Source organism: Crocuta crocuta, unplaced genomic scaffold (genome assembly GCF_008692635.1).
Source record: "Crocuta crocuta isolate KB4526 unplaced genomic scaffold, BGI_CrCroc_1.0 scaffold101, whole genome shotgun sequence".
NCBI lineage: Eukaryota > Metazoa > Chordata > Mammalia > Carnivora > Hyaenidae > Crocuta > Crocuta crocuta.
In genome coordinates, this window is record NW_027527956.1 from 989,004 (window position 1) to 1,001,698 (window position 12,695).

Here is a 12,695-nt window from a genome sequence, read left to right on the forward strand (position 1 = left end):
CCCCACCTGCCCCGTCTCCCCGCCCCGCACCTGCCCCCGCCTGCCCCACCTGCCCGCACCAACATCACACACAACACAGTCTGTGTATTTTTTATGTAACCTCAGCACAGTGAGGGCTTCTAGTGAGTTCACGGTAAATGTCTGTTAGAAAAGAAAATGAACTTTTCCTGAATACCTGAATTGCAAGGGTGTCTCTCTCTCTCTCACCCTGTCCCTTTCTGTTTCTCTGTCTCTTTCTGAAATAGCTTACACTTGTTTCTAATGTGACTCTATGTGCTCTATTACTTTTGCTGCTTCTACTCCTAGAAGCTCCGACACTGTTAAAATGCTACAGCAGGGCGCCTGGGGGCTCAGTCGGTGGAGCGTCCAGCTGCAGCTCAGGTCATGGTCTGGCTGTCTGTGAGTTCAAGCCCCATGTCGGGCTCTGGAGCCTGCCTCAGATTCTGTCTCCCTCTCTCCTTCTCCCCTGCTCGTGCTCTCTCTCTTAAAAATAAACAAACATTACACATTTTTTTAATAACATAAAATGCTGAAGCATTGCACTTCTTCGGATTCGACGCAAAAGACGTCTTTACCTGCTGGCGGAAGCCCCTGAACGCCTCCCATTTCTGTCCGGGGAGACCTACCTGGCCCTTACAGAGATGCCACGTTGAGTTATTCTTGAGAGAAGAGTTCTAGCTTCATAGAAGCCCTTTACTGTATGGTTGCTTTCTTTGACTTATTAGATCCTAGGACAAAAAAAAAAAAAAAACTAACAGAAATGAGTAACATATGTCTTTAATCTCTGGGCATACACTGACTTAGTATTTAAAGGGAACACTGGCACAAAAGTGTCTGTTATATGTAACATTTTTTATTTGTGTCCCAAACAGCATACTAGATATTCTCAACCCCGTCAGTGGAGTGCCAGAAACGGGATCAGGTAGAATCATGCCGATGTTAATTGCATGTGACTTTACTGATGATTTAAAATTGCAGACTCCTGAGAAATATTCAAGATATAAAAGTGTAAGAAGGAAAAAGATATAGTCCTGTTGTCTCCCTTAATAGAAATGTTAAGGCTTTCTAGAGACATGGCATGGTCATTGGCTTAAGATTTTGATTTGTTGTTCGAAAACTTTTCAAAACATTTATAAACTTTATAAGTCAAATCTCATCTATCTGATGAAAATCATTTTCAATACATGCTGTTTCTGCTTCTATGAAAGTTTTTTTCAGGAAAGCTGGCATACCCTTACTAGAAAAAAAATTTTTTTGGAAAGCTGTGAGCTTCAGAAAGTGCCCCCCCCTTTTTTTAGTGGCCTTGTAACTGGAAAGGATTATTTTCTAGGTTCCTGAGGAAATGCCTAAACAGTGAGACCCAGCCTCTGAATTCCACCTGAGCAAGAGGCCAGGCTCATAGGAGAATCTACTTCCTCTCTGACTTAGGTAGATGTTGTCTAGAACTACAGAGAGGATGGTCACTGAAATATGCAAACCGTACCGTATGTGAAGAAAACACCGGGGCGCCTGCGTGGCTCAGAGGGTTAAGCGTCCAACTCTTGATTCCAGCTCAGGTCATGATCTTATGGGTTCATGAATTCGAGTCCCACATCTGGCTCCACACTGACAGTGCAAAGCCTGCTTCAGATACTCACTCTCCCTCTCTCTCTCTGCCCCTCTCCCCTCTCTCTCTGTCTCTCTTTCTCTCTCTCTCTCTCAGAATAAATAAACTTAAAAATAACCACACCTTTCATGACTAGAGCACGGAACTGTTATTTTCATTAGAATAGTACCCCGTGGAATACTACATGCTCTTTTTATTTATACCTAACAATATTTTGTTGTCTTGATAAAACTAAAACTAAATGACAAATCTGGCCTGACATCTCATTGATCAAGCCCGTTCGTGATGCTAAGGCAGAATGACTAAGCGCAGGAAGAAACCACTACCCAGTTTTGATGGTGTTGACCGTTGAGCAGAGCAGTTGGTATTCAAATCCCTGGAGTCAGGAAAACCTGTCGCAGGTGACTTTTCATGGGGAGTTTAAAATGCCAAGACAGAGGCTGGAATGTCATCCACGGAGAGTAGCGAGATTTGAAGGCAAATCTACATTAAACTGCTCTAGTGCAGATTTACGCTACATGAAAAAGTCAGAAATGTCTCTGGGCAGGTATCGATGGAAAGTTCTCGAGCAATTTCTGTGCAGCAATTTTGGGGCTTGGCCCAAAATTTTCAATCTCCGCGCTTTTTTCAAATGCTTCATATTATAATATCCACAAGATCCGGGCTTCACTGCTGCCTTGGTGCCGACCGTTGGTATGAGTTCGAGGTGTGACTTACCCCTTACCCACCACACCGACGCAGCGCTTATATAAGAGTCCAACCCACTGACGTTTGTGAAAGTGTTAGGTACTATAAGATTCTGTGTAGGTGTAAGATGTTCTAAAGTTTCAAGCAAAGAAAAGGCTTGCGAATATAAAGAAGCTGGAAGATAATCAATATCTTAGATAAATTGGAGTTTCCTAAAAGGGAAAATTACTTTCACTATCCTATCCCAATTTTTTTTAAGGATGGACTATTTTTGCTGTTTACAAAAGAGAAGCTATCATATTTCTGGGCTGATCTTTGATTCATTGCTGTTCAGAATGGGGCTCAGACCTTCAACCATGCAAGTCTAAGTCACATTCAGAAAAGCATCTACTTGTTTATTTTAATCTGACACTTTTCAACGACTCGTTTATGTATTTTTGTTTATTTTTAATTAATTTTTCTAAGTACTCCCCTCCAAAAATTAAATCAATCCTAAAGATAAATATATGATTTCACTCCTATGTGAAATTTAAGAAACAAAACAGATGAACATAAGGGAAGGGAAGGAAAAATAAGATAAAAACAGAGAGGGAGGCAAACCATAAGAGACTCTTAAATACAGAGAACCAACTGAGGGCTGCTGGATGGGAGGGGGGGATAGGCTAAATGGGGGATGGGCATTAAGGAAGGCCTTTGCTGGGATGAGCACTGGACGATATATGTAAGTGATGAATCACTAAATTCGACTCCTGAAACCATTACTACACTGTATGTTAACTAGCTTGGATTTTAACAAAATTTTAAAATATAAAAGAATACATAATAATAAATATTCTCACACTATTAATTGTAAATAAGATAAAGTACATTGGAATAACTTAATATCACTTTAAAATATAATGTCATGTCAGCCTATGGGAGATAACTGTGGGGAATATTTTTTTTACTTCTTGACTATAGCTTTTTTTTTTTTTTTGCTTTCTTAAGGTAGATATTGAGCTCTTCCCACCTACCCAAGACAGTGGTTCAGGAAGAGTCTTCCTGTGTCATCCCTGGGATGCGCTCTCTGATTTTCATGGCGTGTGCTCATTTTCAGAGCTGGAGGCCGAGGAATGGTGCAAACATCTGTGCATGGAGTGTCTGGGGACACGGCTGAACGACATCAGCCTTGGCGAGCCTGATCTTCTGGCGGCCGGAGTACAGCGGGAACAGAATGGTAAGTGTGGGTGGCTTTCTGGTATCTCAAGTGCACTCAGAGTTGTAGAGCTCTGAGACTGGTAGGGGCATCAGGACCGTTTCAGACCATTCATTTTCCAAGGAAAGTAAACTGATCAATCTGAGCTGGTAAGAGGCTTTCCCCAGTTGGCTGGCAACCACAAGAAAATACTAAGGTCTAGCTCAGGCGCCCTGACTCCTTGCTCTGTGCCATTGCGATTTTCGAAATAAACAACTAATAAATTAACTCAATATATTAGGTTTTGAATGTACAACATTTCTATGTTATCTCCTTTGAAAGTCGTTGTAAGTTTTGAGTCTAAGTTAACAAATTGGTTTATCATGCTACTTAATAGATTTTAGGGTATTTGGATAATGTCTTAGCTCAGGCTGCCATAGACTGGATGACTTCAACAACAGGAATCACTTTCTTAGTTCTGGAGACCATCAATCCAAGATTAAGCGTCCGTGTCCAGTGAGGACCCTCTTTAGACTTGCAGACAGCCATCTTCTTGTTGGGTCCCCTTATGGCTAAGAGGAGTGAAAGAGAACAGTCTCTCAGATCTTTTCTTATAAGGGTACAAATCTCATCATGAGGGGCCCCCTGCATGACCTCATCTAAATTTAATTAGATGACTGACAGCTAGCTCAGAGCCTGGAGCTTGCTTCAGATTTTGTGTCTCCCTCTCTCTCTGATCCTCCCCTGCTCACGCTGTCTCTATCTCTCTCTCAAAAATAAATAAAACATTTAAAAAAATTAAAAAATAATAAAAATAAAATAATTATGATCATCGCTATGAGATGGGTGAAACTAGAAACTTTTCAATGTTGCTAATTTTTTATAGTGTTTTTTGAAAAGGTTGAGAGAGTTGGTGAAATGAGACACTAATTATTAAAAAGAAATTCTGTAGGGGCACCTCGGTGGCTCAGTTAGTTGAGCATCCGACACTTGATCTCGGCTCAGGTCATGATCTCATGTTTGTGAGATCAAGCTCTCATGTTTGTGAGATCAAGCCCCGCTTCAGACCCTGAGAGCTTTCCCTCTTTCTCTGCCCCGTCTCCCCAAAATAAATAAATAAGCTTTAAAGAAAAATTCTGAAATGATCTGTGGCTTCTAAGTTAGATAGCACAGGTACAAGTATACAGGATAGCACTTAGTGATCATGACCTTGTTACGACTGATAATGTGCTCATGGCCATCACTGTCTTTGCAGCCCATTAAAAACTAGTATGTACTGTTTGTCGCTAACCTGAAAAAAACGAGTTTCCTCAGTTACTTGGCCATGAACATATGTGGGCACAGCACCTCTGCCTCTGCTGGCGGTTTTCGGGAAGCCGCATAGGCATTTCTGCAGTCCTTCTTCCAGCTTCCAATTCATATTCCAGTTGCTCTCCCACACTGTCTGGGAATTATTCCATCTCCCTCCCTGATCTGCTCCTGAGCTTGTGCTACATACACAACATCTACAATGTGCAGGTTAAAGCATGCTGTTCATCCACCATTTAAGAAAACAAGAAAAAACTCTTACTAATAAGCATTCATCAAGTACTACATAAAGGAACTATGGAGAAAGTGACTAAATTAGGCCCTGTGGGTGCGAGCACTGCTGGGGGGCTCATATCGTGTGAGTTGTATGTTTTTACTTTAAAGATTTAGTGCTGTATATGGTTTCCATTGGAGATAACGGATATTGTACTACTTTGGCTTATGATGATTTTATTGTTAATTTCAAAATACTGTCAGATTAATTTGCAGAGAGATAAAGCACAAGTAGTCAGCCTTCCAGGTAAACTTCTCAGGCCATGGTTTGAATGTGGGCTATGCCCCTTACTGAGCTCAGACAGGTTAGTAACTCTTCTGGAGTTTCCTAATGAGTGATTTTAGTTTATAGTTTCCTAATGAGTGAAAATGAACTCATGACGGTTTAATGAGGTGATATAAAATAAAGACTAACTCTTATGCTTACTCTGATTTTAAAGAGGCACAAGTATTTCTAAGCACACGTAAAAACAAAGGAATCAAAGATAACGCCTGCGTTTACTGAAGAATTGAAATTATAATCGCATTCGTAACGGGTTTCTTAGTTTTACTTTGTTCAATAATCCAAACTTCATACAAAGGGATATGTGTGCTTTTAAAAATATGTTTTAGAAATTTATGAGCAATTATTTAGTTAGAGGAGGTAGTATTTGGTTTTTTTAAATGACCCTCTTAAAATACATGGTACCCTTTAAGGAAATGGGCAGTCTTCCTTAAGCACATGTGTGCACACACACACACATGCACGCTCGCATGCACACAGGCACGCTCATAATCACTGAGACTCTTTAGGTTCAGCATTAAAAGGAAGTTTCATGGACGGAAGGGTCTCCTTTTTCTAGAAATCACCCTTGACTTGGGTAACTTTCTTCTTGAGTCCCAAGGCCATAGACATGGCCAGTGCTCCAGGCTCAAGTCTACATGCCCTTCCTTTAAAGTGCCTCAAGTTCAGATCATAGCACTTTTCCTCTGCTCTTGCCCATTGAAGGCCAGCAAAATAGCCATTCATACGACGAAAGAACATGAAAAGCATGAATCTTGACAGAATATCAGGATTACAGGGTCTACTCTTGCTAGCTCAGAAAATTCCAGGACACACACACACACACACACACACACGAACACGCACACTTGCTGTCTGGAAGAGAAACACACATGCACACATACACACACACAGATTGACACAGTTTGTTCCTTGAATACCTTGATTTTCTCACTTCCTGAGCAACAGACTTCTCCTATGAATATGCTAATTTCATTTTAGGATCCCCTTGAAATCAATACCAGTGGTTCTCATGGTAAAGACTAAGAATGCTCTTCAGCTAACTTCAGCCCCTCCCTTGAGCCCCGAGATGGTTCAGGACACACCTATTCCTAAGACAGTGCATGTGTTCATTTCACTACGTGTAGGGACATATTTATTGTCTTAGTGAGCTAATAAAGTCTTTTTAAAATAGACTTTTTTAAAACTGCCCTTTCGGGAGGTGCCTGGGTGTCTCAGCTGGTTAAGCCTCTGACTTAGGCTCAGGTCATCATCTCATGGTTGGTAAGTTTGAGCCCCACATGGGGCTCTGTGCTAACAGCACAGAGCCTGCTTGGGATCCTCTGTCCCCCTGTCTCTGCCCCTCCTGGGTAATTCTCATTCTCTCTGTCTCTCTGTCTATCTCTCTATCTCTGTCTCTCTCTCTCTCAAATAAGTAAGCTTAAAAAATAAAATAAAAATGTCCTTTCAGAACACCTGGGTGACTCAATCGGATAAGCATCTGACTCTTGATTTCAGCTCAGGTCATGATCTCACAGATTTTGTGATTTTGAGCCCTGTGCTGGACTCTGCACTGACAGCATGGAGACTGCTTGGGATTCAATCTCTCTCTCTCTCTCTCTCTCTCTCTCTCTCTCTCTTTCTGTCTCACTCTCTGGCTCTCTGGCCAACCCTTCCCCTGCTTGCTTGCACACACATGCACATGCTGTCTCTCTCAAAATAAATAAACTTAAAAAAAAATGTCCTTTCATGGCTTGCAGTCCCTATTCCAGACCCTTCCTAAAATAAACAAAGCCCTTCCCTTCCTAATACATGTGTGAAGACATTAACATGTACAGATTTGAACGATTTGTCATTAAAGATTCAGGTTTTCTTCTTAAGGCATTTTAGTACTAAATTATACAATTTATTCTTCACAAGAAACATCATTTTACTGCTTTATCAATGATGTGCTTGGATTTAACTTGAAATTTCTCCTACGAGATGAGATACATATATCTCCAGAATCGATGTCAGAAGTGACCTTATTGTGGCTGGTGTGACCCTGTGGTGTCCTACCATCAAGGAAAGACGCACTGCTCAGTCTGGACCATGGCTTTTTTTTTTTTTTGACATTCAGAATTCCTTCTTCTCCTGTAATGTTTTTCCGACTTTTCCCTCAGCACGATCTTGTTTACTCTGCGACTAGCTAGGAATAAACATTTGTGCAAATAATTTTTAAAGGTGTCATGTGTGTTGAGGAGATAAAAGTGGTTATTGATTAAATTCTTTGCTATAATCATCTTTATCTAGTGCTGTCAGCTGCTTGCTTTCACATCGACTCAGAATCCCATGTGGTATAGAGGAAAGTAAACAGGCACGCGCGTGTGCGCGCGCGCACACACACACACTTATTCTCAGATTTCAGATAACACTGACAAAAGAAAGTGCATATCAAGTAGACATTTTGAGCTTTAAATTCTCAGGACTTCGAGAATCTTTGCGTCCTTTGGTAATATTTAAGATTGCCTACACTGACCTTAGAATGTATGGTTATTTATACAGGATTCACTATACATAATAGCCATTCTAGAAAACAGATGTTTACATATTAACCCTTAATAGCAGAAGTAAGCATCATAACCAAGAAGCAATGCACTTGTAGAAAATTCCAGCAGCTGTCGTTGAAAGTGGACGGGGGCAGTATGTCCACTTTGCTCCTGGGGCAAGAGATCGCCATCAGGAACCAAATGGAAAAGGAACTTAGACTTTGCCACTGTCAATGCAGAGTCACATCTGAAGGCTGATTTTTTTCTAGAAACTAGCATTCCTGCTTACGAATGGACCCGAATCGGTCCAAATTCTTACTTTTAGCCTAAGAATGTGCAGAACCTTCCCCCAGAACCAAAGCAGCTTGCCAGCGTTGCTGCTAAATTATTTTCCGGGGTTGCCATAGTGACCATGCTTCTTACATTCCACTCAGACATGCTTGTGTGTCACTCAGTCATTCAGTATTCACCCCTCAAACATTTTTGAGGCTATGAGATGCAAGAACGAGGCAGAGGAAATGTAGAATTCTATAAAATATGGTCATTACCTTTAAGAAGCTCACAGAGTCATGAGGGAGACAAACGTATAAACAAGGTGCATCGATCATTGTTTTTAAAAATGATACCGTGTTGCTGGTCACACAGACTCTCAAAAGCACAGACCTAGAAGTGTTATCTTTATCGTTCACGCCTGGGTGGGTGGACTAGGATTCTGCCGACTTAGGTGGGCTGCTGAGATTGGTTCCAAGCCGCACAAGGTGTCCATGTCTTTTTCATTTCCGATGTCTCTTATCCTCCTTGCACTAATGGCTGTCCAAGGCATGTTCTCAGAACAAAAAGCAATAGGGCAAGAAAAAAAGCCAAAACCTGCAACACAATTTAAGCCTCCAAATGTGTCACGTCCACTGATATTCCACTGGCCAAAGCAAATCCTATGGCTAAGCCCAAAGTCAGGAGGCCAGCAGAACACTCCACCTGACATGAGAGGCCATGACATGAGTTAGAACCTACGATCCAATATGGAGAGGAAGTGAAGAACTGAGAAAGAAAAAAAAGTATCCAATCTTCCATTTGAAGCATAATAAGTACATGCTAAAATAAAAATAGAAGGAAAATGCTGTGGTATAGGTATGATCGATTCTAATCAGAACAGCATAACTTCTTGTTTTAATTGCTCTTTATTCCCCCAAACCAGCTTTATCAATCAGTCAAGTCTGAAAATCTTAATGCCCATCAGTAGTTAAAGCCGATATGTATTTACAGGACTCTGCTCGTGTGGAAAATGACCAGTTAATGACAAAACAAGCACCACAGGAACAATACACCTGTTCCGATTCTAAGTCTTTCCCCAACTTTTCAAAAGTGGCCTGGGATAAATCATACTCGCTTTTATACATATTCTTTGTAACCAGCAACGAAGAGTTTTCCAAGTGTATTTATTTGTTTGTTTGTTTGTTTACATCCATAGGATAACCCTAAGCAAAACCAACGTTTACACAGGGAAAGAACCTGAATGTACCTATGTTTGAACTTCTAAAATGCCATCCACACACCCTAGTATTTCCCAAAGTGAGTTCCAGGAAATTCTACGGATGCCACTGCCACCACTATACGCTCTCTGAAATGAAGTTATCACGGGAGTGAATTTAAAACTATATAACACTGTTGTGGGTTGAATTGCCCTCTCCCCAAAGTAAGATATATTGAAGTCCTAGCCCTCCGTATCTCACAATGTCACCTTATTGGGAATAGGAACTTTACAAAGATAACCAAATTCAGATGAGGTCATTAAAATAAACCCTAATCCAATAGGACCTACAATATATCCTTAGAAAAAGATAAAATTAGGACAGGGGCAGATGTGCACAGAGGGAAGATGATGTGAAGACACACAGCCAGAAGATGGTCGTGTAAGTGGCGTGATACATCTATAAGCCAATGAAGGTCAAAGATTGACAAAGCATAGGGAGCTGGAAGTGAGTAGGACTCTCCCCCTAGAACGGCCAACACCCTGATTTCAGAATTTTAGCCCCTAGAACTATGATGTATTAAATTTATGTCTTAGACCACCCAGTGCTCTGGCAGCCCAGCGAAGCCAATACCAAGTCTGAGTGATGGTCACAATATACATTTCCGGGGCAAAGCTATTGAGATGCCCTATAAGAAAGGTCTTGTTTAACTTTGTATATTGTAACATTTCCCAAGCTCGATGTACCTATGTGTCTCTTTCTACACATAACATGTGGAACTTACAATAAATGAAACGCATTTGAAAATGCCAGTGTAGCCAGCAGAGGGGATTATCTATCTAAAACGGAAAGGCGAGTGTGATAGGAAACGCCACCCCAGCGGGAAGAAGATGACATTCCTGAATGCAATACACAGTCTGGAACGGGCCACACCGTTCACCTAGCCTTGTCTGCATTGCTCTAATTTTGCTACGGGATGGATGGAGACGCTATATACAATTAACAAGCCTGGTTAAAACTACCCCTTTCCCCATTTGGCGGTCTTCGACTACAAGGGAATAAAGGCCAACGTCATATGTACTTCTGCCTCTTTTTGCAATAAGCGCTGCAGGGAAACTAAAGATGCTCTATAGTGCTTCTCTCGCCACTTTGCCTGGTCACAAAGATCCATTCATCAGATTGTAACCATGTCATGGCAAAGTGAGATGCCTGCTGGAAGACTGTATGGAAACACCCAGATAGCTCTGTCCTGTTTCCTGGACGCATTCCCTGTACAAACACAGAACAAAGATGCAGATTTCAAAAGCATTTGTAGTTAGGGGACAGAAAAAGCTTTTGAGGGGAGAATGATGAATCCAGAAGTACTGCTATCTCCCAGCCGCAGGCAAGGAGAAAAGAGAGACTTTGAAAATAAGTTTTATGGAGAGGAAGAAGTAAATGCCTTGCCTGTCTCCTTTCCGTGGGAGTTTGGGTGGACAGAGATACATGTTTATGTCTCCTCATATAAATTGGATATTTCTTCAAGAGTAAATGCTAGGACTTGATTTTCCATATTTGCCTTGATGACAAGCATGAGAAGAACAGTGGGGAGATGTCAGCAGAGCCCGAGAGGTGTAAGGCAGAGAGACTCTTGATTGTCTCAAAACTCATTGTGGGCTCTCGGGGGTGTCCGAGTTTTTGAGGGCCCACACTGGGCTCCTGACACTATCTGGAAGCAGAAGTTGCCGAATCACAGGAAACCAGATAAAAGGACTCCCATTTCTTCTGTGGACTCCTGTGGCTGTATCAATCCAGTCTCCATGAAGAGGCAAGGGAATTCCGACACTGAACTTTGACCACAGACTAGCTTAAATGAATCTTCCTGTGACAGGGACCAAACACAAACGTACATACCCAAAAGAAAAGAAAACCTTAAATGAATCAATATGTACTAATGAGATTTCACTTTTTGATAGAGCCAAGTTTTACGGAACCATTTTTCTGCTGTCACAGTAAAACAAAGTCGCATGGAGCGTGAAAGTCCAGCACAGAACCTGGTCAGCAAAAGGAGCCAAGCAAATTTAGTGTATCCTCGAGTTCTATTCCACTTCTAAGCTTTGGGGCCAGGATCAAATTACAGAAATTCTCGAAATCTCAGCTTCCTACTCTTGAAAATGAGCATGATGGTATGTGTCTCATAAGATTGCTGTGAGGATTAAGTAAAACCCAGCATGGGAACCAGGTGCTTGGCAGGAAACTGCATCTGGGACGCAGGTGAGCATCTCCATCACATTCACATCAGGTGAATTGTGAGCAAGAAAGTTCTGTACCCTGTCCCCCCATACCTACAAAGGATGTGGGCCCCATGTCTATATTTTAACAATCTCAGTGACCCTAACGTTCACTAAAATTTGAAAACATGGGTATACACTCAGTTATAATTAGCTTCAAAAGAATCTACCAGTGATTTTATGATTGAGTCATTTCTTGCAAAGTTTCAGAATTATTAAAATAAGTTGAATCACAACATCCTTATATTACCTTCTTAATACCTGTCCACACTGTAAAGATCGTCCCTTTTTACTTCATGTAAGTTACATTTGGCTTTATTTTTTTTTCCCTTACTCAGCAACATCAGAGAGATGTACCTATTTGCAAGACCTCTTTTCATTGTTTTAAATAGTAGTAATCTCTGCCTTCGTGCCATGGGAGTTCCTCCTCAGTTTGGAGTTTATTTGCAGCTTCTTTTTCAAATCTCTTGAGATGGATATTTGACCATCAATGTTCAGCTGTTCAGTTTCTTAATACGTTTTGTAAAGCTCTACATTTTTCTTTGAGCACAATTTAAAATTCCAATAGTCACAGTATCTTTCCCAGTGCTCAGATTATAACAGATGTTAAACTTGGAGGGAAGAGTCTTGTGGGCTATGTTTTTAATTTCCATCTGGCATAAGGAAAAAAATTTAATATTATCTCTGATTATAGCATTCATAAGTAAAATCTAATATATAATTTAGATCTTGGAACTTTATTGGATAAAAATATTTTTAAAATAATAAAGGAAATGGTTAGGAACCATACAAAATAAAACAAGGCAATATAAATAGAGCACTAATGATTTGACAATAAAATTAAAATAAATTTTCACAAGTTATTTTTTATTAAAATGTAGCCTTTGGGGGCACCTGGGTGACTAAGTTGGTTGAGCATCCGACTCTTGATTTCAGCTGTGGTCATGATCTCATGATTCATGAGTTTGAATTGTTGGGCTCTGTGCTGGCAATGGGGAGCCTGCTTAGGATTCTCTCCCTCTCTCTTTCTCTCTTGCTTGCTCTCTCTCACTCTCTCTCTGCTCCTTCCCCTCGCTCTCACTCTTTCTCTCTAAAAATGAATAAATAAAAACTTTAAA

General features: G+C 40.9%; 1 protein-coding gene across 1 annotated transcript in view; it reads left to right on the forward strand.

Moving 5' to 3' along the window:
• Positions 1-12,695, forward strand: part of DOK6 (docking protein 6) — a 258,557-nt gene that overhangs the window by 97,697 nt on the left and 148,165 nt on the right. Inside the window, exon 4 of the mRNA XM_077752730.1 lies at positions 3,390-3,509. Coding sequence (XP_077608856.1) covers positions 3,390-3,509 — 120 coding nt within the window. The remainder of the gene's footprint in view (positions 1-3,389; positions 3,510-12,695) is intronic.